Genomic DNA, 23,018 nt, shown 5'->3' with positions numbered 1-23,018 from the left:
TCACTACCACCACGACCACCTTCCTCTGTACCATCACCGTCATCACCACCACTGTCGTCGCCACCATTATGGCCGCATCGTCTCCCCTTCATTATCACCCGCCACCACCACAACATCTACCGGCCCATCACCTCTACCACCAGCACCGTTGCCCTCACAACTGTCACCCCCGCCCCGACAACTACCACCATCTTTACCGCCACCACCAGCGGCACGGTGGGCTTCTGCCGCCGTGGGCCTGAGCCTTACCTTGCCCACGTGATGGGGCAGCGAGTTGTTTTTCTCTTCGTCAATGTGCATCTCGTTCCAAATCCAGTGCCTCTTCTGGCGCCGGTGGGTGGACAGCATGCTGGGCGTGTCCAGCTGGGCAGGGTTATCGCCTGTGGCAGCTGCCATCAGCAGGCCCAGACAGGTGCCCGCCGTGGCCAGCAGTATCAGGGGCAGATGCATCTTCCCAGGATGCACAGATCTGGGGAAAGAGGGGAGGCACCATCAGGGCGTATCGGTTACTATCTCAGTGAGTGAACAGAGCTCCCCTGTCTGTTCACTCCTCATCTTTCACCCTCTGCCGACTCTGTTCCTGCCCCAGAGAGCTCCAAGCCTGGGAGGGGAAGGCAGACCCTTCTTATTTCAGTGTCACACATGCTAGTGTGGAAGCAAGCACAGGCGACAGGCAGGCCCGGAGGAGGGCTTTCTGGAGGAGATGGTGATGCTGATGGTTGCTCCCAAAGCCCTGTGCAGTGGGCACCCAGATAACCTCACTTTACGCCCGAGAAAACCAACATACAAAGAAGTTAAGTTCACGTTGGAGCAAGCAGTGGGGCCAACAATGGAACCCAGCAAACATTATCTAGCACTTAGCATTTGCCTGACGCTCTACCAAGCACCTTGTATTATCTCATTTAACCCTCCCAATAACCCCTGAGGTGGGTGTCATGGTGACCCTCATTTATGGATGAGCTGGGAAACAGAGAGGTTTAGTAACATTGCTGAGACCACTCAGACTGTAAGCAGCAGTCAGGATTGAACCAAGTCTGTCTCACCTGAAAGTTCATGCTTTTTCCTACTGCTCTCTTTTTTATTTATTTTTCAATGAACAGTTGACATACAATGTTATATTAGTTTCAGGTATACAACCCAGTGATTAGACATCTATATAACTTATGAAGCGGTCACCCTGATAAAACTAGCATCCATCTGACACCACACAGATGGTTATTATAATATTATCAGCTATGTTCCCTGTGTGCTGCTTTATATCCCCAAGACTACTCTGTAACTACCAATTTATACTTCTTAATCCCTTCCCTTTTTTTACCCATCCTCCAGCAACCCCCATCTCATCTGTCAACTGTCAAAATATTCTCTGTATCTATCAGTCTGTTTCTGTTCTGCCTGCTTGTTTATTTTTTTAGATTCCCCACATAAGTGAAATCATATAGCATTTGTCCTTCCCTGTCTGACTCGTTTCACTGGGCACAGTACCCTCTGGGCCCATCCATGTTGTTGCCGATGGCAAGGTTTCATTCTTTTTTACAGCTGAGCCATATTTCATTGCATATAGGCACCACTTCTTTATCCACTCATCTATCGATGGACACCTAGGTTGCTTCCATAGCTTGGCTATTGTAAATAATGCTGCAATGAACATGGGCGTGCATATGTCTTTTGGATTTTGGGTTTCTTTGAATAAATACCCAGAAGTGGAATTGCTGGGTCCTTCTTTGTCTCTTGTTATAGCCTTTGTTTTAAAGTCTGTTTTATCTGGTATAAGTATTGCTACCCTAGGGGAGGGAATTGGGAGGCTGCATGAAAAAAGGTGAAGGGGTTAAGCAAAAAAAAAAAAAAAAAGTATATATATATATATATATATGACATAGACATGGACCACAGTATGACGACAGCCAGAGGGGAAGGGGGGGTTGGAAATAGGCAAAGAGAGGATAGATGGGGACAGAAAGAGACCTGACTATGGGTGGTGAGCACACGGTACAGTAAGCAGAGATGTTTTATTGAGTTGTACACTTGAAATCTGTATGGTTTTATTAACCAATGTCACCCCAATAAATTCAATTAAAAAAAGAGGAGTAGCTGGGACTCCCACAGGCCTCTGTCTCACTCAGACATAATCCCCTCTGGTTTTCACAGCCAGAAGTTATGGGGACTTCTCTTCCTGGCACTGGGACCCCTTGCTCCTCCGGGGGTACCTCTGTTGCCGAGACATCCCTCTTGATTTTTAGCCACCACATGTGGGTGTGGGCCCAGCCCTTCTGCCTCTCTGCCTCCTACCAGTCTGATGCGGCTTCTTCTTTACATCCTTTGTTAAAGGACTTCTCTTCTCTAGGTTTCAGGTGGTTCTGAATGGTGGTGGCTCTGTAGTTTAGTAGCAATTTTGATGCGGTTGTGGGAGGCTGCGTGCACTGCGTTTACCTACTTCATTATCTTGACGGAAACCTACCGCTCCCGCTTGTCCCAGCAGCTGCTGTGATATTTGATTTTAAGGTTCCTCTAAATCAACACGTCCCCTGGCCAGCCCGAGAGCCCCTGTGGCAGCACTGCTTTGATCTGTCTTCGAAGGCTCTTAGGAAACACAAATGTCTTAACCCAGCGGGTCAGGCCTCACCCCAGAACTCACCGTGGGTGATTAGCTTAGGAGCAGTCACATGAGCAAGGGTGAGGCGGGTGGGGGGTTGAGAGTCTGGGCTCACAAAACTGGCTTCATTATTTTCAGGGCCCAGTACAAAATTTAAGTATGTTCAAAAGTTATTAAGAATTTCAGGACTAAGACAGAAGAACGTGAAACTAAGCTCGGGGGCCTTTTAAGGGCAGGGCCCCCACCTTTGCCCAGTGCGTGCCCTTGAAGGTAGCCCTCAGATCAGCCTAGGCTGGGATCTGGGGGTCACCCATTGGTGGGGACCCAGAATTCCAGGAAGAGGGACTTCCCTACTACCCCATGGTGAGTGGAGGCTCTGACTTTGGTCATCACTGTGCCCTCTCAGCCCTGACTCCCTCAGTCATCCCCTGCTGGGTCCCTGTGTCACTCACCTGCAGCCTCTGGGATGGTTCAGGGGAAGAAGGCGGGTGGGTGGCAGTGGGACCAGGGCTCCTGTCTGGAGAGTCGAGGACTCTCCGGGTTCTGGATAGGAGGCCTCCTCCACAGCTGTCCCCTGTCCCGGCCTAGGGGAGAGGCTGGACTCTGCACATCCCAGGAGATCTTCAAACTCTAGTAACATTTCCTCTGAGACACTGGCGCCAGGCTGGCCTCCGCGAGGGCTGAGGTTATCTGCTCTGGGCCAGCCTGGCCTCTTGGACTGCTGACCTTAGCATTCAAAGCCCCCACCCAATGGCCTCTGCTACTGGCCTATGAGGAAGTGTCCTGCTAGGGCTGGGGTAGGGCAGAGCAGGCCCCAGAGTACAAGTGCCATGTGCCCAGGGGGAGGCCCTCCTGGCTCTGCATCTCACATTTCTAAGTCACAAATCAGGTGGTTGTCTTGGGAGAGATCTGGTGCCCTTTGATGTAGGATTTAGAAAGGGCAGCCCTTCCAGGCAACAGGTAGGCAGTGAACAGAGGTGTGGGAAAGTTGGGAGCCCTGACCAGGAAGCTGGTCCTGACTCAGGGGAAGCAGCAGGCATGACCCCTGTCCCAGCCTCTCTGGACCCAGGTTTGATGGGTCATTTCCTTCTTTGCTTAGAAAGAAACTACAAGTCTTGGTCCTTTCTTCCTCCCTCGAGTGAGAAAATGACTTGAAAAAGAAAGTAAAACAAACAAAATTGAAACTGAGAAACGGAGAGTTTTCAGGCCTCTGAGCAGGACAGGGTGCAAGCCTTGATGGGTATTGAGCGCCTATTATATGCTGGGCCCCATGGGGTACAGCAGTGAGCAAGACAGGTTCCACCCTCTGAGAGTAAACACTGTAGTGGGAACACCAGGAAAATAGCTAAGTGAGGCTGAGAGGTGCCAGGGGGTTATAATGAAGGATGCAACAGAGGGGGCAGTTGGCTGAGCGGAGAGGCCAGGGAAGGGTTCTCAGATAGATGACACTTAAGCCAACATCTGAGTGTCAGCCCCAGGAATGCAGGGGAAGGAAGGACATTCTAGGCAGAAGGACCAGCAAGTGCAAAGACCCTGAGGCAGAAAAGTGGTTAGTGTGTTTGAAGAACCAAAAGAAGGTCCCTGGGTCAGATTGACATGAACAATGGGGGAGAGTGGGGTGCGGGAGGAGGTGGCCAGGTCGATGAGGCAGGCCGAATGATGGCCCCCCACCAAAGATGTCCACACCCTCATCCCTGGAACCTATACCTCACGAAAGGGCTTTCAGCGGACACGATTAAGTTAAGGATCTTGAGATAGAGAGATTACCCTGGATTGCGTGGGTAGACTGGTGAAGGTAGGGGGAAAGACTCAGGTAAAAGAGATGTGACCACAGAAACAGAGGTTGGAATGCCGTGGGACCTCTAGCAGTGTGGGCGCCTCTAGACACGGGAAAGGGCAAGGGATGGATTCTCTCCTGCAGCTGCCGGAAGCAACGCAGCCCTGACTTTAGCCCACCGAGACCCCTTCAGACTTCTGCTCTCCAGGGCTCTAAGTCAACAAGTAAGTAAATATGTGTTGTTCCAAGCCACCGCGTTTGGGGCGGTGTGTTATGGCAGCTTTAGAAAACTAATGCAGTTGGGTTGTGTAGTTGGCCATGGGGAGGGGACTGGCTGGGCGAGGGGAGATCAGGGGGAGGCAGTCACTGTCAACCAGGTGACAGTAGATGATTCCCACTCCAGGTTTAGGAGGGTATGGCCGCTGGATACGGTTTTGAGGTAGAGTTAGCAGGGCTCACTGTTGAAGGGGTTGTGGGGGGTGAGGGATGGAAAGGAATCAAGGACACTCCCAGTTTTTGGCCCCAGCAGCCAGGGGGACGGCAGGGCCTTCACTGAGATTCGGGAGACTGGGATGGTGGCACATTTGGAGAGGAGGAAACCAAAACTGTCTGTGTGACCTGTGTCAGGTTGGGGTTGCCTAGGAAATGTCTGTGCGGCCATGGCCAGCGACTGCTGGAGATCAGCCTGGGAATGGGGGGGGGGGGGGGGGGGGAGGAAGCAGGGCCGGGGCAGCAGGCAGAGGGTTGGGTGTGTGGGTGGCAGTTAACCTGTGAGGCTGACACAGTTAGGAGAGGAGGTGGCTGGAGAAGGGAAGTGCCCACGACAGGTGCCCCTGCGTTTCCCTCTTCCTCTGTCTGGTGAACTTGTCCTTCAGAGTTAAGCCCAAATGTCCTCCTTTTGGGACCGTTCTTGGTCCTTGCCTCAGAGCCCTGTGCATCCCTGGGTCTTGCCCGTGGCAGCACTGCTCGGGGCTGTCACAGGTTGATGTCCAGGCCCCACAGAGTGGCTCAGATCTCGCTTCCTCTCCTTCCTGCAGAAGATCTCTCCATCTGGCCCCACTACATCCTTCCTGCTCCCCAAGGCCCAGCTGCACGTCATACGTGGATCTTGCCTCCTTGGGCTCACACAGTGCAGGGTGACGGTTGTGACCATAGGCTCCGCGGTCCACAGAACCTCAGCTGCTCGGCCTTTTCACCACATGCCTGCACGCAAGACACGTCACCTGTGTCTTTGGCCCTGGGCAGTAACAGCTCTCACTGTTGCTGGTCTCCGTGTGCCTCAGTATCCTCCTTGTTCCCGTAGCCAACTGCCCAGCTCTATAAGTAGAGTCTCTTAATTTGATCCCTTCACAGAGTCTCTTAATTTGACCCCTGGGGACAATACTGTTACCTGCCAGGACCCTATCTGACGCAGTGAAGGGGAGCAGAGCTTTCTCTTTGCTGGGGCCTGTGTGGATGGGCTCGTGGTCCCAGGGCTGACAGCAGCCATCAGCCAAACAAACAAATAACCACACAGGACTTAAGTAAAGCAGAGGCCACTAGTCACAGGCCACGGCCATGGCCATGGCCACGGCCACATGGCTCACAGGGGACATGAATCCCTCAGTGGGCTTTGGCTGGCTTCACGTACAAAGTACTCTCTGAATGTACGGAAAAGTCCCTTAGATTCCACCTATGTCCAGTGAAGGCCTGAATGTGAGCCCTGGAGAGAACTCCCTTGGCACGCAGGACTGGCACTGTCCCCGCAGAGTTGCCCCACATCACCAGTGTGTCACTTGCTGGGGTGGGCAGGGGATGGTCTGTGTGCTTAGCTCTCTTGTTAGTGAGCAGCTAGCGAGGAGGCAGGACCTTGGAGGTGGGGGCCTTCTCCATCCCCCACGCTGGACCCTTGAGTGCCATCCCACAACAGCCCTTCCTTGCCTGGGCGGTGGAGGGGGGCTGACATTCCTGAGCACCTCCTTAGTGGCATGGGGTCAAACCATGATGTAGTCGTAAGTAATCCCATTTTGCAGGTGAGGCTCAGAGAGGTGGAGTGAGTCCTCCTGGGTCACACAGCAGCAAGAGGCAGAGCCAGGATTTGAATTTAGGCTGCCTTTCACCCCACATAGTGCTTTTTCCATGACCTCCTTCTCCCACGGTGACAGTCATACAGTAATAATAATAAACTGTTCTCCTCGCTGGGCTCTCATTCAGTTTTCACACTATCCCCAGGAGGTAGGAATTATCAGCCCCATTTTACAGAGGAAGAAACTGAGGCTGAGGGCAAATAACTCAGAAACAGCAGATCTGGAGCCCTCACCCAGATCTTTTTCTAAATCCCGGGCTCCTACACCTAATCTCAGTTGGATCTGAGGAACTTTTCCATCGGAAAAGCCATGTTTATTTGGGTCTTTTGCCTTTTAAGTTAGAAATTTGGCCATCAGAAAGGCTGCCCAGGGGAAGGGTTTTACCAAGGATTGTTCCTCCTTCTCCTGCTGAGAGAGAGGAAGTCAGGTGGCAGGATTGTCTGTACCCACAGCTGGAGGCAGAATTTTCAGGGCCGCACCTCTGGAGGTGCCAGCAGGACCACAGCTGAGGTCGGATTTATTTCAACCCTTTATCTCGCCACAAATAGGAGGCACGTCTCTTGGTTGCTCTCAAAGTTTTCAGAGAGAACAGGCTGCGGTCGAGTGGATCTGGTTATGACAGATATGCAGAGGGGCAGAAGATGCTGGAAGTGATTTCCATGCTCAGAAATTCCTAGCAGAGCAGCCCTGGGAACTTACCCAACAACTGCCTTGAGGGGAGAGAGGATGTGCTGGGCAGCAGAGGCCAGGTGCTTGCCCGAGTCCCTGTCACCTAGGATGTGGGACAATGCCTACCCCTGGAGCCCTGTTAGAGACTTTTGGGGGCAGCTCCAAGTGGACTTGTGAATGAGAGCAGGCCCTCTGTGTCCTTGGTCAGTCTGGGAAGGTCTGGAGGGCCCAAAAGGAGAGAACGAAGTGTGGCCCAAGGCCCCTGGTGCGTGAGCATGGAGCCCAGGAGAGGGCCAGAGGAGCCTGGATGGCAGGTTGGGGCTCTGGTGAACCCCTGGGTCTGGGTCTATATCCACAGTGAGTGGGACCACTGAGGTTAAAACCTAGATGCCTGGGCTGGGCCTGAGGACTACGGGGTGGCTCTCAAGGCCGAGCCAAGTGGGGGTCCTGTGCCTCTGTCCGCTTCTCTCCAGTTCTCTGTCTGGGTGAGCCTCCAAGAGGAGTTCCAGTCAGTAGGATGTTAACACCCACCAGACTTGGTCACATCCTCCTGGCCTTTGCACTTCACCATTCTCTCTCCTCTGCCTGGATTTAGGTCACACATTACCACGTCTCTGAAGCCCTCTCTAGGGCCTTGGGGTTACACAACCACTCAACAAACATTTATCGAGCACCAACTATGTGGCAGGCACTGAACTACACATGGGGAGCGAACACAGGCTGCCTTCCAGTGGGGGAGAGAGGGATGCTACCATTTGATAAAAAATGTAGTTTCAAGTTGTGATGCGTGCTTTGATGGAGGGGTGCAGGGAGCTGTGAGGGGGCTCCCTGCACCCCTCTTTGTGGCTCCCATATGTTGCTGGGGTTTAGCCTTGAAGGGGCCATGAAATCTACTTAGCTCTATGCCCTTTAAAAGGAGGGACTAGGCCCTGGCCAGTGTGGCTCAGTGGTTAGAGCGTAGGCCCGCGCACTGAAGGGTTACAGGTTGGATCCCTGTTCAAGGGCACATACCTGGGTTGGGGTTCGTGCGGGAGGCAACGAATCGATGTGTGTCTCTCACATCGGTGTTTCTCTGTCTCTCCCTTTCTCTCTCTCCCTCCCTTCCACTGTCTTTAAAAATCAATGGAAAAATATCCTCGGGTAAGATTAACAAAAAAACAAAATGAAAACAAAATAAAAGGGGTCACAGGGCACAAAGGGAGGGGAGGGAGAGGCTGGAGCTGCTCCATTTGTAGCTAAATCAACCCTAGGAAGCCTGGATCCAGCTGGGGTCCACTCAGAGGGGCAGCCTGGCAGATACCCCTGGCTTGGCCCTGCCCCTGACCATTGGGCAGACCCCTGCTCCTTGACCTGACCAGGGCCCTGCTCAAGCCTGAGGTTCCAGGGGCTCAGTCTGGGCTTTGGACGGTTATTGAGTAGGCCAAGGGCCCTTGAGGGTGGCGTGGAGGGAGCCTTTAGGTTGGGGATACACATATGACATCCTCGGGCCTCATGGATACACCACACCCTCAAGTACCACACAAGTACACATCCCTGTCTCCAGGAATCTGCCCACACCAACTCCTGAAGAGCCTTTGCTCTGGGTCTCACCCCTCTGTTCCCACTCAGCACACCCAGTGTCAGCTGGGACAAGACCTGGCAGCTGAGCCCAGCCCCAGGCAAAGCCCCAGATTGGGGAGGGACTGGACACTTAGTCCCAGCACAGCCTCCTGCAGACTCTGGGCTCTAGCCCAGAGGCCTGGGGTCAGGGATGAGGGGCTGGCCCAGAGCATGCACGAGGTATATCTTTGGGAGGGGACTTGCTGGCCCCACACTCCCTGTGTGGCTGTGGGCAATTCTTCCCGCCACCGTCCCACCCCACAACATCTGTCCAGGGTAGAGGTTGGAGCCAGGGATCCCCAAACTCCTTCAGAGACTCTCAAATGGTTTGCTCAAGCCTCAGCATTTATAGCTGGGCGTTGGCAACCACACACACTGGGAGGATGCAGGGTGAGGCCCTGGGAGTCTTGAGGATGGGGTGTGTGGGGGTGTGACTGGGCAGCTATGAGCTGGCCCCCGGGGATTTCTCCTGGTTTATGGCTCAGTTCAGCCCAGGGACCTGCCCCTCTGGGTCCCAGACCTGATCCCCTCCCCTCGGGATTCTACTCTGCTGAGAGCTGACCACACTGACCACACTGCTCCCCTGCTGACCGCTCTCCCTGCTGACCCCTCTTCCTGGCTCCCCAACCCCTGCAGGATGAATCTAGCTCCTGAGCCAGGGTTCAAGGCCCAGCAGGAGGCGTGTCCCCTGCCCACCTCTCTGGCTCTCCTCTTCCCCACCTCCCTGCCCCTTCCCACCATGAGGAGAACAAGACATTTCTGGAACTCACAGTGCTGTTCCTCTCTCCAGCAGGATTTTTGCATAGGCTATTCCCTCTTCCTGAATGCCCTTCCTTGCTGTGTCCCCTGAGTGAATGCCATCCTTCTTTTCAAGCCCCAGGGCGCTTCCTCTGTGAGGCCTTCTGATCAACTCCTGTCCGTAGCACAGCCAAATGTCTCTGTCCAGGCAGGTCTGGGCCTGTCTCCATTTCATCTAACCTCCAGCTGCATGAACTCAGGGCCTTCCCGGACCTTGACGTGTTAGTGTCCCCACTGCTGCCTGCCATCCTGCCTCAGCCGTCAGTTCTGTTCTTGTGACTGCATCCTTCCCCACTCAGGATTCAAGACAAATCTGCATATTTGCAGACGCCTTGGGTGGTCAGAGCCAGCCTGCAATAGTAGCTGTAACTCAAAGAAGCTCCTCCCTGTCCCCAAATAGCCTCTCTGATGGCCCATGATGATGTCAGACACACCAACTTTAAGACTTTGATCCTTTGAGGACATTAAGATTATTCTTCTTATGGTCCCTAATGAATACCTACCCGCCACTGTGCAGGGGCCTCTTACAGTGGGCCTGGCAAAACAGAGCTCATGGGTTGCCACTCATCCGTTCCCAAACCCTCGGTAGACATCACTAATCAACCACAGCGTTCATTCCCACTGAACCTGAACTCAGCCCTTGAGCCCTCAATACAATCTTTGAAGTAGATTCTACTCATTCATCAGAACTAGTGTGCGATTTGAAACAAGTTTGTGCTGGGGTCTCTGGGCTCCGGGATCATCCAGTCTATGGCCCTGTCTCCTAATGGGGCATCTCCAAGCTTCAGGGAGAGACCACCCACCCTACAGGGCCTTTACTAGCCTCCTCTGGGCTTCCTGACTTTGACGGGCTCTGAGGCAGTCAGTGGGGCCAACAGAATGAGTGAGCTTGTTTGAGCCTGCCCAGTCACTCATGAGCTGTGTGGCCTTAGGCCCATCCCTTACCCTTTCTGAGCTCTAGCTGCTTCATCAATGATAGCTGCCTCCCTAGTTAGGAGCATTAAATGAAATCATGGGTTGGAAGCCCGGTATACAGTAGGTGCTCAGTAAATGTCTCGACCCTCATCTACTCCCTCCCGCCTGGAGGTTTTGGACTCAACTGGCTGACTCACACCTGACCTCATTTCCTGGTTTCACCCCAAGTCTAGAAGGAAATCGCTCTCCAGAAGGAAATCGCACTCACCGCCTGCCTGGCCTGATGCCTCCTCCTCCTACTATCTACACCTGCCGGGATCTCACTGTTATACTGTGGCCCCTCGCAGGCAATCTGGAGGTCCCTGAATGAATTTAGGGACGTTTGGGTTCGTTCCCTGCCCCAGAGAGATAAGATTGAAGATCAGATTGTGGACCTAAGACCTGCCAGTATCCTATGGGGCTCCTGCTCTTCCTCCAGGAAGCCTTCTATGATTTCTCCACCCAGCATCATCTTGGACCTGGTTAGGATGGGCTTTTAAGTATCTCTCCAGCCAGAAGCCAAGCTCCTCAGGGCAGGGCTTGTCTCCTAGAACATTCCTTCCCTAGGGTTATTGGGCCCCGGGCTCATCCTGGTGCCTGCTTCTATGGCTTGAACTGTCAGGTGCTATCCTCCCGACTTCTCCCCTCTCCAAGCTTGACTGTGGGGTCAGAAGGAACTGGGCTCACTCATATCCTGCTTTCACCTCATCCTGTAACCTTGGACTGACCACTCAGCCTCTCGCAGCCTCTGTGGTCTCATCTGTCAAATGGATATTCTTTTAGTAGCTTCAGGGCCTCTGAGGGGGTGCAAAAAAGTGTTAGAGGTAGCAGGCATGGGTCCACATGGGTAAGGGGCCCAGGATTTTTCCCAAGCTGGTGGCCACTGTGTCCACCTTGTGTCGCCGATTTAGCAGCAGAGCTGTGTGAGTCATCTAACTTTGGGAGAAAATAAGCTCTAGCTTCCTGCCCCCATGTCCGGCCCTTGTTCAGCAACACAATTGCTCAGGTCCAGACTGCAGGGCGGGCAGTTTAGCCCCTTCAAGGCCAGTGGATGCCTCCCCTAACCCCTCACCACAGTAAGCAGGCATTGGCAGGGCTGCCTGACCCCCCGGGGCCCCTGGAGATCACCTGCTGCCCTCTAGAGCTGAGTTGAGATCCTCTGGCTTCCACCTCCTCCCTCTCACCTGCTGGGGACAGACGGACCTCAGGGGCCAAAACTCTCCTAACATTCACAGCCACGGTCGGCTCTGGGGTAACAGATAAATTCAGCTGTGATTTCTTGGAGATGCCCTACTATGAGCCTCTCCTGGAGCCAGGTGTGTACTTCGCCTCCTTAAATTGACTCACGAAGAGCCCGCTTCCTTTGTTTTATAGTTGAGAAAGTTGAGACACGGAGAAGCAAGAGCCCAGGCTTTAGGGCACAAGATCCTGTTTTGAATCCCCCCACCCCAGCTCTTACTTAACTTCTCCGAATCTCAGTTTCCTTTGCTGGGAAACGGGCAGGCTATATCTCACTCATGGGGTGGTCGGTAGCAGGAAAAGAACGAGCTCCATTGTTTGAGAGCCTTCTACGCATTGGATCTTGTTCCCACGGTGAATTGTAAAAAGACCCCATCGCCATTGTCCAGACAGGCAGACTGAGGTTTGATAATGTGGAGTAATTTCCCCAAAGTCACTCAGGAAGTAAAAGGTAGAGTTGGGATCTGCACCTGGGACGGCCGTCTCCAGGCTGGGCTCTTACCCTGACTACTTGCCTTCAAGTCCTTTTGAGGGATTTCCCCAAAATATAAGGGCCATGGGTATCTGGGTGTCAGGGGAGAAAGGGTGGGTGGCCTCCCTGACCCCAGCTCCCACAGCTCTGAGTGGGGCAGGGCTTCCGCAGGCAGGGCCTCAGGTACCCGAAACTGATCCTCAGTTTATCTCTTCTGAAAACGGGGATGCAGGCTGACAGAGGGGCTGAGGCTCAGAGCTCCCCTTCCGGGGCTCCTCTCCCAGTCCCAGCACAGAGCCTTGGGGTAACGGCATGATGACAGGCCCCGGTTAATCCTCTCCCATGGGGGCAGGGGCACCAAGGGGCAGCCTAGACCTGGGTGCCAGTCCTCTGGCCGTGTGTGCTGGGCATCTCAGGCAGCATCCTGCCCTCTTTGAGCGCAGCACCCATGGGAGTCACAACGAGTGGGAGAGTCGACCTATGGGAGAGCCTAGCCCCTACCCCTCCCTCAGCCCTGAGGATGCCCGAGAGTTTGTGTACCTCCCAGCTCTGCTCTGCCCCGAGGGCTGGCTCTTCCCTGGGACCCCAACAGCAACCGTCCTCCAGATGAGGGCCAGGCAAGAACCCTCCTGTCTTGGGCACATGGCGATGCGTGAGAGGTGGATCTGGGCTGGGGAGAGTTCACTCACCGAGCTGCAGGCTGAGAGGCGTCTGTGTTCCGTCAGTTGGCCCGTCTGTCCCAGCTGCGTGCTGTGCAGCTCCGCCGACCTCCACTGATGGAGTAGCACCACACCCAGAAGGTTTTCCACCCTGAAGGGGCCACTTCCAGCTGGCCCTGGTCCACTTCTCCCAGGCTGTTTCCTGTTATTGTGTCTTTGGGAGGGCTGGATTTGCTGCAGATAGGCAGGCCCTGTAGTGGGCGGCCCCCTAAGGCCCGGGCAGGCTGTCTCCATGGAGACCAAGCCCTGGACCCACCTGGGACATTCAATTTGCACCCCAACTCCAGGCCTCAAATCTGGGGCCATAAGCTCCTTCTCCTCCTCGTAACCCCAAAGCAGGTGTCATTTTATAGCTTAGGACACTGAGATCCAGCCGGGGTCTGCCTGGGCCCAGAGCCAGATTTTCCCAGGTGACCTCATGACCCACTGGGGGAAGGGTACACTTTGCAGGATTTGGGGTGGGGGGGTGGTGGGAGAAGGGAAACAGCAGCTCTCGGCTCTGGAAGGCCCATCGGCTTCCCTGTGGTGGGGCTGGGCACGGGTTCCATCTCAGAGAGTGAGCCTGGGCTTGTGGGGGCTGTTTGGGTTTAGGAATATAGGTGGAATTCAGTGCCCTGGTTCTGCTTCTGATGTGACTGAGGACCAGTCATGTCCCCTTGAGCCTCAGTTTCCTCATCTGTAAAATGGGGATAATCAGAGACTTAACCCCACAGAGCTGTTGAGAAAAACAAGATTAAAATTGCAGGTTGGAAGATAGGGAAGCTGGGGCCAGACCAGAGCTCGTGAGAACCAAGAAGCTGGGTGATGGGGATGGTGTGTGTCGCAGACTGATATGAAATTCATACGAGGAGCTTTTACAAACTATGGCACTGGGCCCCCACCGAGGCCAACTGGAATCTCCCAGGCTGCCCAATGGGAGTCTGTCCTTTGAATAGTTGCCCCTGTTTTTCCGTGGACGAATGAATGGTTGGGAAGTCCCCGAACTGGTTGCATTACACAGCTGGACAGAGAGCTGAGAGGAAAAGGGCCTTGCCCAGAGGCACTCGATCAGTCAGTGGACACTAGTTTTGAGATGGGGCATGGCGTAGGGGGATACATTTTGGGGAGGAGGAGATAAAGAGTTCTGTTTTGGGCATGTCGAGTTTCAGATGGCCTTTAGACACCCAGGTGGCGAGTCAAATTGGCAGTTGGGGATGGGTGGGCACAGGTGGCCTGGAGATGAGGTTTGGAAGCTGGGAGCTTCTTTATGGCTGGTACCTGAAGCCATGGAGTGGATGTGCTTACAGGGAGGGAGGCCTTGGGCCTCTGGGATTTGTAGCTCTCCTAGTGAGGAGAGCCCGTCGGAGAAGGAGGGAAGCCGGGGAAGCCAGGTGAGAGCAGGGAGTGTTGGCTGGGTCAGCCCTGGACCTGCTGGAGAGGAACTGTCTCAAGGTGGCACACTGGACCACTGTTTGTGGAATGAACAAAAAAGCTCAGTGTTTCCTTCTTCGATAGGATTAACTCTACCTTCTCCTGCCAGAGGTGGGGGCAACTACAGAGGAGCCAGGCCAGCTCTCTGTCCCTGTGTTCCAGCCCCTCACCCCTGCCCTGGCAGCTGCCTGCCTTTGTGGTGTACGTGCCCACAGAGACGGCAGGCACCATTTCCTGCTGGGTCTCAGACCTGGTGCTGGTGGCGGACCGGGACGGGGTCTGTCCTGGCATCACCTGCCAATTCCCTTTGTGTTCCCAGTCTGTGGGGGGATTGACTGCCCCGAAACCCGCTGTTCCTGTCATGTTGTAAACAAAGGATGTCCATCCAAGCCTATGGCCCTGGGGTGGGGACAGGGTCGCCATGAAGAGGTATTCCAGGCCCCAGGAGGGAGGCTTGTGCCCCTGAGGATCTCATGCCCAATTTCTGCCACTGTCCACCCCCTGCTCCAACCCTTCTGGAGGCAAAGGCAGTAATAGGAAGGCACAAGGCCAGGAAGTGCCATCGGGAGCAAAGGAGGCAGCCGGTAGGCTGACAGGAAACGGGATGCTCTGCAAGACCTGATTAGCAGCTAGAGAAGGAAGAAACAATGGGGGTGGTGGGGAGGCCTGGGGACACCCACCCAGCCTCTTCCAAGACAAAAGCTGCCCAGGGAGGAGGCCCTGGCACATCCTGCTTGGAGAGGCGGGGCCTCAGGGGTTGGCAGACCCTGTTCAGATCCTCCCCTGGCCCATTGCTGGCTGTGTGACCTGGGGCCGTTGACTTACCTCTCTGAGCCTCTTTTTGCACCTGTGGGTTACCAGATCAAACTTTCAGAACTGTCCTGAGCATCAAGTGAGACAAGAAAAATAAATGATGGTAATGACAAGCATTTATTTATTTTATTTATTTAAATTTTTATTTACTGATTTGAGATAAAGAGAGGAGGGGAGAGAGAGAAACATTAATTTGTTGTTCCATTTATTTATGCATTCATTAGTTGTTTCTTGAATGTGCCCTGATCAGAGATTGAATCCACAATCTTGGCATATCAGGATGGCACTCTAACCAACTGAGCTACCTGGCCAGGGCTGGAACAAGCATTTATTGAACAGGTTTTTCTCCATTTGCCTCAGAATCACTTGGGGAGTGTGTGTTGAAATGCAGATTCCTGGGCCCCTCCCCAGGCCAGTGAGGTCAGAATGGCTGGCCCTTGACCCCCGAGACCTATTATTTATAGCTTTCAGGCAGTGTCTGTGCACTCATGGTTGAGGACCTCGGTCTGCATGTGCTGGTGGTGCACTGAGCTCTCGTCAGGAACTCCTCTTTCAGTCTCCGGACAACTCTGGCGGATGGCACTATTGTCATCCCCATTACACAGATGAGGAAACTGAGACTGGGAATTCAGTGCTCACCATGGTGAGAGCTTGTGGTGGTGGAACAGAAATTCTGAACCAACCAGACTCCCATTGCAGAGGCCATGTCCTCACCCACCAAGCTCTCCTGTCCTGCTGCGTCTGTAACAGTGGGGAGGGAATTGCACCCTAACCCACTATTCTTTTGATGTTGTTTCTGTAAATGCTGACTCTAATATGTAGCTTGTACATAAACAGCATGTTTGTATGAGAATCCTGGGAACTAACTTCAGAAGATGCAGGCTCTGACCTTCAGTCATCCCAGTTCTGTGACACTTGACCTTCAGATGTAGGACCAGGATGACGTAGAACTAGACCATCACTTGACAGTTTCTAGATCCTTATTGGAATGGACTCTACTAGTCTGCATGTAGAGACCTTTTTTTTAAAGGTGGCTTAAAAATTTTTTAAAAATTGTTGACAGTATTACTGATGTCCCCCATTCCCTCCCCCTTTTTGCCCCCTCCACCCAACCCCCGTCCCAACCCAGGCCTTCATCACACTATTGTCTGTGTCCATGGGTTGTGCATGTATACATACATGTCCTTCGGTTAATCTCTTCCCGTCCCCTCTACCCCCCTCCCCACCAAGGTTCGTCAGTCTGTTCCATGCTTCCATGTCTCTGGACCTATTTTGATTGTCAGTTTATTTTGTTCATTAGATTCCACATATAAGTGAGATCGTGTGATATTTACTTTTCTCTGACCAGTTTATTTTGCTTGGCATAATAATCTCCAGGCCCATCCATGCTGTTGTAAAAGGTAAGAGATCCTTCATTTTTACAGCCACATTCCATGGCGTATATGACCTGCAGCTTTTCATCCACTCGTCTACTGATGGGCGCTTGGGCTGTCTCCAGATCTTAGCTATTGTAAACTGCGCTGCTATGAACATCGGGGTGCAAAAGTTCTTTCTGATTGGTGTTTCAGGTTTCTTAGGATATATTCCCAGAAGTGGGATCACTGGGTCATAAGACAGTTCTGTTTTTTTAAATTTTTTGGGGAAACTCCATACTGTTTTCCACAGTGGCTGCACCAGTTTGCATTCCCCCCAGCAGTGTACTAGGGCTCTCTTTTCTCCACACCCTCGCCAGCACTTGTTTGTGGATTTGTTGATGGAGCCATTCTGACAGGTATGAGATGACATCTCATGGGCTGGTTTCAGTTTGCATCTCTCTAATGATTAGTGACTTTGAGCATTTTTTCATGTCTCTTGGCCATCTCTATGTCCTCTTTGGAGAAGTATCTATTCAGGCCCTTTGCCCATTTTTAAATTTAGATTGTTTGTTTTCCTGGTGTTGAGTTGTATGAGTTCCTTATATATTTTGGAAATTAACCCCTTATCAGGTGTATTATTGGCAAATATGTTCTCCCATGTAGTGGGTTCCATTTTCATTTTGTTGGTGGTTTCTTTTGCTGTGCAGAAGGTTTTTAGTTTGATGTAGTTCCATTTGTTTAGTTTTTCCTTTGTTTCTCTTGCCATAGGAGATCTATCATCAAAAATACTGCTATGTGAGATGTCTGAGATTTTACTGCCTATGTTTTCTTCTAGGATTTTTATGGTTTGGTGACTTACATTTAAGTCTTTTATCCATTTTGAGTTTATGCTTGTGTATGGTGTAAGTTGGTGGTCTAGTTTCATTTTTTTGCATGTACCTGTCCAATTTTCCCAGCACCATTTATTGAAGAGACTGTCTTTACTTCACTGTATGCTCTTGCCTCCATTGTCAAATATTAATTGACATAATGGCATGGGTTGGTTTCTGGAGCTCTGTTCTGTTCCATTGATCTATATGCCTGCTCTTGTGCCAGAACCAGTCTGTTTTGATTACAATGGCCTTGTAATATAGTTTGATATTCAGTATTTGATATTCAGTATTTGTTCTTCTTTCTCAAGATTGCTGCAGCTATTCTGGGTCTTTTTTGGTTCCATATAAATTTTTGGAATATTTGTTCTATATCTGTGAAATATGCTGTTGGTATTTTTAAAAAAATGTTTTTATTGATTTTAGAGACAGGAAGAGAGAGGAAGAAAGAGAGAGAGAAACATCAATGATGAGAGAGAATCATCAATCAGCTGCCTCCTGCACACCCCCTACTGGGGATTGAGCCTGAAACCTGGGCATGTGCCCTGTCCGGAAATCGAACCATGACCTCCTGGTTCATGGGACAATGCTCAATCATTGAGCCACACCAGCCAAGCAATGCCATTGGTATTTTAATAGAGATTACTTTGAATCTACAGATTGGTTTGGGTAGTTTGGACATTTTAATGATGTTGATTCTTCCTATCCATGAACACTGTATATGCTTCCACTTATTTGTATCTTCCTCTATTTCTTTTTTCAATGTCCTATAGATTTTTGAATACAGGTCTTTTACCTCTTTGGTTAAATTTATTCCTAGGAATCTTTTTGTTGTTGTTGTTGCAATGGTAAATGGGAATGTTTTTTTAGTTTCTCTTTCTGAGAGTTTATTATTGGTGTATAAAAATGCCATCAATTTCTAGGTATTAATTTTGTACCCTGCTACTTTGCCAAATTCATTTATTAAATCTAGTAGTTTTTTGGTGGAGTCTTTACAGACAACACCATGTCATATGTGAACGGCAGTGTTACTTCCTCCTTTCCAATTTGGATACCTTTTATGTTTTCTTCTTGTCTGACCACTGTGGCTAGGACTTCCAGTACTATGCTGAATAAGAATGGTGAAAGTGGACATCCTGTCTTGCTCCTGATCTTAAGGGAAATGCTTTTAGTTTTTGCCCATTGAGTATGATGTTGGCTGTAGGTTTGCCATAGGTGGCCTTTATTATGTTGAGGTATGATCCCTGTATTCCCACTCTGCTGAAAGTTTTTATCATAAGTGGGTACTGGATTTTGTCAAATGCTTTTTCTGCATCTATTGATATGATCATGTGATTTTTATTCTTCATTTTGTTTATGTGATGTATCACATTTGTTGATTTGCAAATATTGTACCAGCCTTGCATCCCTGTACTAAATCTCACTTGGTCATGGTGTATCATCTTTTTAATGTATTGCTGGATCCGATTTGCTAATATTTTGTTGAGTATTTTAGTATCTGTGTTCATCAGGGATATTGCCTGTAATTTTCTTTCTTTGAAACTTCCCTCTCAGGACTGCTTTCACTATGTCCCACAGATTTTGAGTTGTTGTGTTTCTTTGTACTGTTATCTGGTTTTGGAATTAGGATAATGCTGCCCTCATAAAAAGAGCTTGGAAGTCTTCCTTCCTCTTGAATATTTTGCAATAGTTTGAGGAGGGTAGGTATTAGTTCTTCTTTGAATGTTTGGTAAAATTTGCCTATGAAGCCATCCAGCCAGGAGTTTTGTTTGCTGGGAATTTTATTTATTTATTACTGCTTCAATTTCAGTAGTTGTTATTGGTCTATTTGTGTTATCTGATTCTTTCTGATTGAGTTTTTGAAGATTGTATGTTTCTAGGAATTTGTCCAGGTTGTCCAATTTGTTGGGATATAGTTGTTTATAGTATTTTTATTACAATCCTTTGATTTTCTGTGATGTCGGTTGTTACTTTGCTGCTTTCATTTATGATTTTATTTATTTGGGTCCTCTCTCTTTGTTTTTTGATGAGTCTGGCTAAAGGTTTATCAATCTTTTTCTTTTCAAAGAACCAACTCTTGATATTGATGTTTTGTATATATTTTTAAAGTTTCTATGTTATTTATTTCCACTCTGATCTTTATTATTTCCTTTCTTCTACTTACTCTGAGCTTTTATTGTTGTTCTTTTTCTGATTCTTTTAGTTGTAGGGTTAGATTGTTTATTTGAGATTTTTCTTGTTTCTTGAGATAGGCTTGTAATGCTGTGAACTTCCCTCTAGGAACTGCTTTCACTGTGTCCCATAGATTTTGAGTTGTGTGTTCATTTTTATTTGTTTCCAGAAAGTTTTTTATTTCTTCTTTTATCTCATTAGTAACTCAATCATTGTTTAATAACATGCTATATAGTCTCCATGTATTCAAATACTTATGAGTATTTTTATTATAGTTGATTTTTAGTTTCATGCCATTGTGATCCGAGAAGATTCTTGATATGATTTCAGTCTTCTTAAATTTGTTAAGACTTATTTTGTGTCCTAACCTCACTGATTGTGACTGAATCCCCACTGATTCCCACCACCCAATGCACGTGGGTTCCCTTTCCCTTCTCTGTTGCTGTGGATTGGGGATCCCTGCATGGGGCTGAGACCCTGTGCTCCCAGGGGGCAGTGGCTCCCCTGCCACACTTTCCCCCCAGCCCCCTGCCTCACAGGTGCGAGACCTGGATCACCCTGTCCATGTCTCCTCCTGTCTTTCTCCTTATTTCTAGCCTACAGTACTTCAGATCAGCTACACTTCAGCTGGTTTTTCAATCCAAATGCTCTGCAGTTTAGCTACAAGTCCAGTCTGTGTTGGGAGCAAGTGGATGGAGCCTCCAGCTACTCTACAGCCATCTTGGAATCTCCTGCACGTAGAGAACTTTGCAACCTTTTCCCCTTGATTTCTTTGTTCTGCTTTCCCTTTCCTTCCTTACAGAAACCTCTGCCTGCACTGAGATATTGAGATGGGCTTTGTGACAAGAGTCCCCCATCTTCTCAGGTAATTGGCACTTGAATAAACCTATTTCCTTTTTCACCAGCATCTGTCTCATGAGTTTGATTTTTGTGGCAGTAGGCAGTCAAACTTGTGTTCCAGCTACATGTCTGGCACACAGCAGGGGCTCATCAAACAAGAGTTCCCAGTTCCTTCTTCTCCATGGTGGATGTGGGAGGCCCAAGGATGAAGCCATGCCATTGGCTTCAGCAGAGGCAGTCGCCATACAGCCATGCAGTCACCAAACACAGAGTAGGACTGAATGTGCCGAAGGTACAGCAAGGTCAAAGGCACAGAGGCCCATTTGGGAAGGAGAAGCCATTCCATGGGGGGAAGCACTGAGGTGCAGGGAGGGACTGGCTGGGGATGAAGCCAGGTAGCAGAGGGCCTCTCAAGCCACACTGACAGATCAAGCAAGGGGACACCTGGGTGTCTCACCCCAAGCAGGGATCCAAGGAGCCCTAAATTTTAGGTGAATCGCCCTGTCTAGGCTGGTGGCCTGTGGTCAGGCTGGGGAGAGGCCACAGGCTGGAAATCACAACTCAGGGCTGCTGAGCATGCCGTCACTGGAACTTGGCAGGAGGACAGGGGCTGAGAGAGGCCTCTCCTTGACCAGGAAAGGACCGGTAGAGCAGGGATTGAATTCCCGACAGTGGGAACAATACCTCGTCCACAAAGCACTTTCCCAGATGTTTCTCTTTTTTCTCACATAGCCACGTAGAAGGAGGGGGAGCTGGAATTCAAAGTCTCTGCCTTCCACTCCCTCTTTCCTCCATTTTATTACTTTTTGATTAATTTAGAACCTGTGCATAGGTTCCCCAAGAGGCCTTCTTTGGAAAACAAATGATGCATAATGTTGCCATCTAGTGGCCGTTGACAACTGATGAGCATTTTCAGGACTTACAGTGACTGTTCTCAGGGGATGGGGGGCGGGGGGGCATTTTTTCCAAAAGGTGTCCTTTGAGAAAAGGAGAGTGGAATGGTGGTGGGTTCCCGTTTAAGCTTTAGTCAGGCTCCAGAACCTTTTCCTAGGCCGTCTGTGTGCTTCTTTGTAAAATCCAGTTTTAGCAAGAACCCAGCCAAGTCAGATTAACCAGAACTTTCCACCCTTGATATCTGATCATCCTTGAATCTGATCAGGTCCCCTCCCCCCCGCCCCCCAGGTGAGGTCTGATGAACGAGAATCCTGGTAGGTTGGCTTAGCTAGGTCCCCCCAGATCCCTGATGTTTCCTCCTAGCGATTTTCCATCCACTTACCCCCCTCACCCTGCAGCTTGGCCATATGAATTCCCACTTGCCCACGCTGTAGTGTTCAGAGTTGAGCCCAATCTCTATCCCTGAATGCAAAATGCAATTGCAGTGGTCCCTGGACCTAGCTTGATGATCCTGAATACAGCCTGCCTTATCATCTTTATCAAGTGTCATAAATATATATTTCTTTAACCCTAGGGAGCGTTAAACCCAGGAGGCTGGGTCCCAGGCAGAGGATGGAAGGGGAGGTAGAGAGGGACCTGAAATGGAGAGAAATTCCCTGCCTCCATCCACCCACCTGGGCAGTAGAGCTCCACCCACTCTCAGGGGCTGTCAAACCTCTGTTTGGACATTGATTCATTCAACAAACAGCCACTGCAGGTCAGGCCTCAGGGGAGTGCTGGCTCTCAGACATCAGGGGGAGAAGCACAGAATATTTGGGGTGCTCAATCCCCTGTGGTCCAGCAGGTCTGTTTTTGGCCCAGGGAGGGGCTCCATCAGAGGCAGGCGGGGCTGGGAGTCGGTGGTACCCCAGTTGGGAGATCTGAGGTGGCTGTGGGAGGGGGTGGCTTCTTGAAGCTGGTTTGAAGGGGCTGAATAGGAACCCACAGAGATGAGTCAAAGTTGGTAGCTGCTACCTACCCTACTGGCTCCGGTGGAACCAAGTAAGAGGCCCTAGGACATGACTCAGGACCTCTCACATGCTGGCATGGCTGGGTTTCTCACCAGGGCAGGGACATTGAAAGAAATAGAACATCTGAGCAGGGTGCCCATAGCATGTACACATAACATAAGATTTCTTATCTTATCCTGCTAATAAGTGTCCAGTGGCGTTAAGTTACAACCATCACCACCATCCATCTCTAGAAGTTTTTCCCATTTTGCAAAATGAAAATCCTATATCCATTAAACAACTCCCCATTCCTCTCTTACCCAGCCCCTGGCAACCACCACTCTATTTTCTGTGTTAGGGTTAGGGTTAGGTGTCTCTATGATTTTCAGTACTCTAGGAACCTTATATAAGTGGAATCCTATAATATGTGCCCTTTTGTGACTGGCTTATTTCACTTAGCATAATGTCCTCACCTGTTCATCCAGGCTGTGCATGTGTCAGCATTTCCTTCCTCTTTAATAAAGGCTGAATATTATTGCATTGCGTGTACATACCATATCTGCTTATCCATTCCTCAGAGCATGGACATGGGTTGCTTCTACTTTTGGTTGTTGTAAATAATGCTGCTGTGAACATGGGTGCACAAATATCTATTTGAGTCCCTGCTTTCAATTATTTTGGGTATATCTCAGAAATGGAATTGCTGGATGATATAGTAATTATATTTTTAATTTTTTGAAGAACCGTCATAATGTCATAATGTTTTCCTTAGCGGCTGCACCACTTTACA

At 50.4% G+C, this 23,018-nt stretch overlaps 1 protein-coding gene across 2 annotated transcripts in view; it reads right to left on the bottom strand.

Moving 5' to 3' along the window:
• CDH5 (cadherin 5) overlaps positions 1-12,979 on the bottom strand; it is a 31,198-nt gene extending 18,219 nt beyond the window's left edge. Inside the window, exons 1-2 of one of the 2 annotated variants that reach the window (XM_081120114.1) lie at positions 12,857-12,979; positions 250-469 (exon numbers count right to left, since the gene is read on the bottom strand). In XM_081120114.1, the coding sequence (XP_080976240.1) occupies positions 250-450 (201 nt within the window). In that variant the 5' untranslated portion in view covers positions 451-469; positions 12,857-12,979. Of the gene's footprint in view, positions 1-249; positions 470-3,045; positions 3,256-12,856 lie in introns of those variants that run through there. The other variant, XM_081120113.1, reaches the window with a different exon arrangement.
• Positions 12,980-23,018: the final 10,039 nt, after the last annotated feature.

The sequence above is a fragment of the Miniopterus schreibersii genome (genome assembly GCF_964146895.1).
Source record: "Miniopterus schreibersii genome assembly, chromosome: 18".
In the NCBI taxonomy this organism is placed as follows: Eukaryota; Metazoa; Chordata; class Mammalia; order Chiroptera; family Miniopteridae; genus Miniopterus; species Miniopterus schreibersii.
This window is presented reverse-complemented; position numbering and strand designations above follow the sequence as displayed.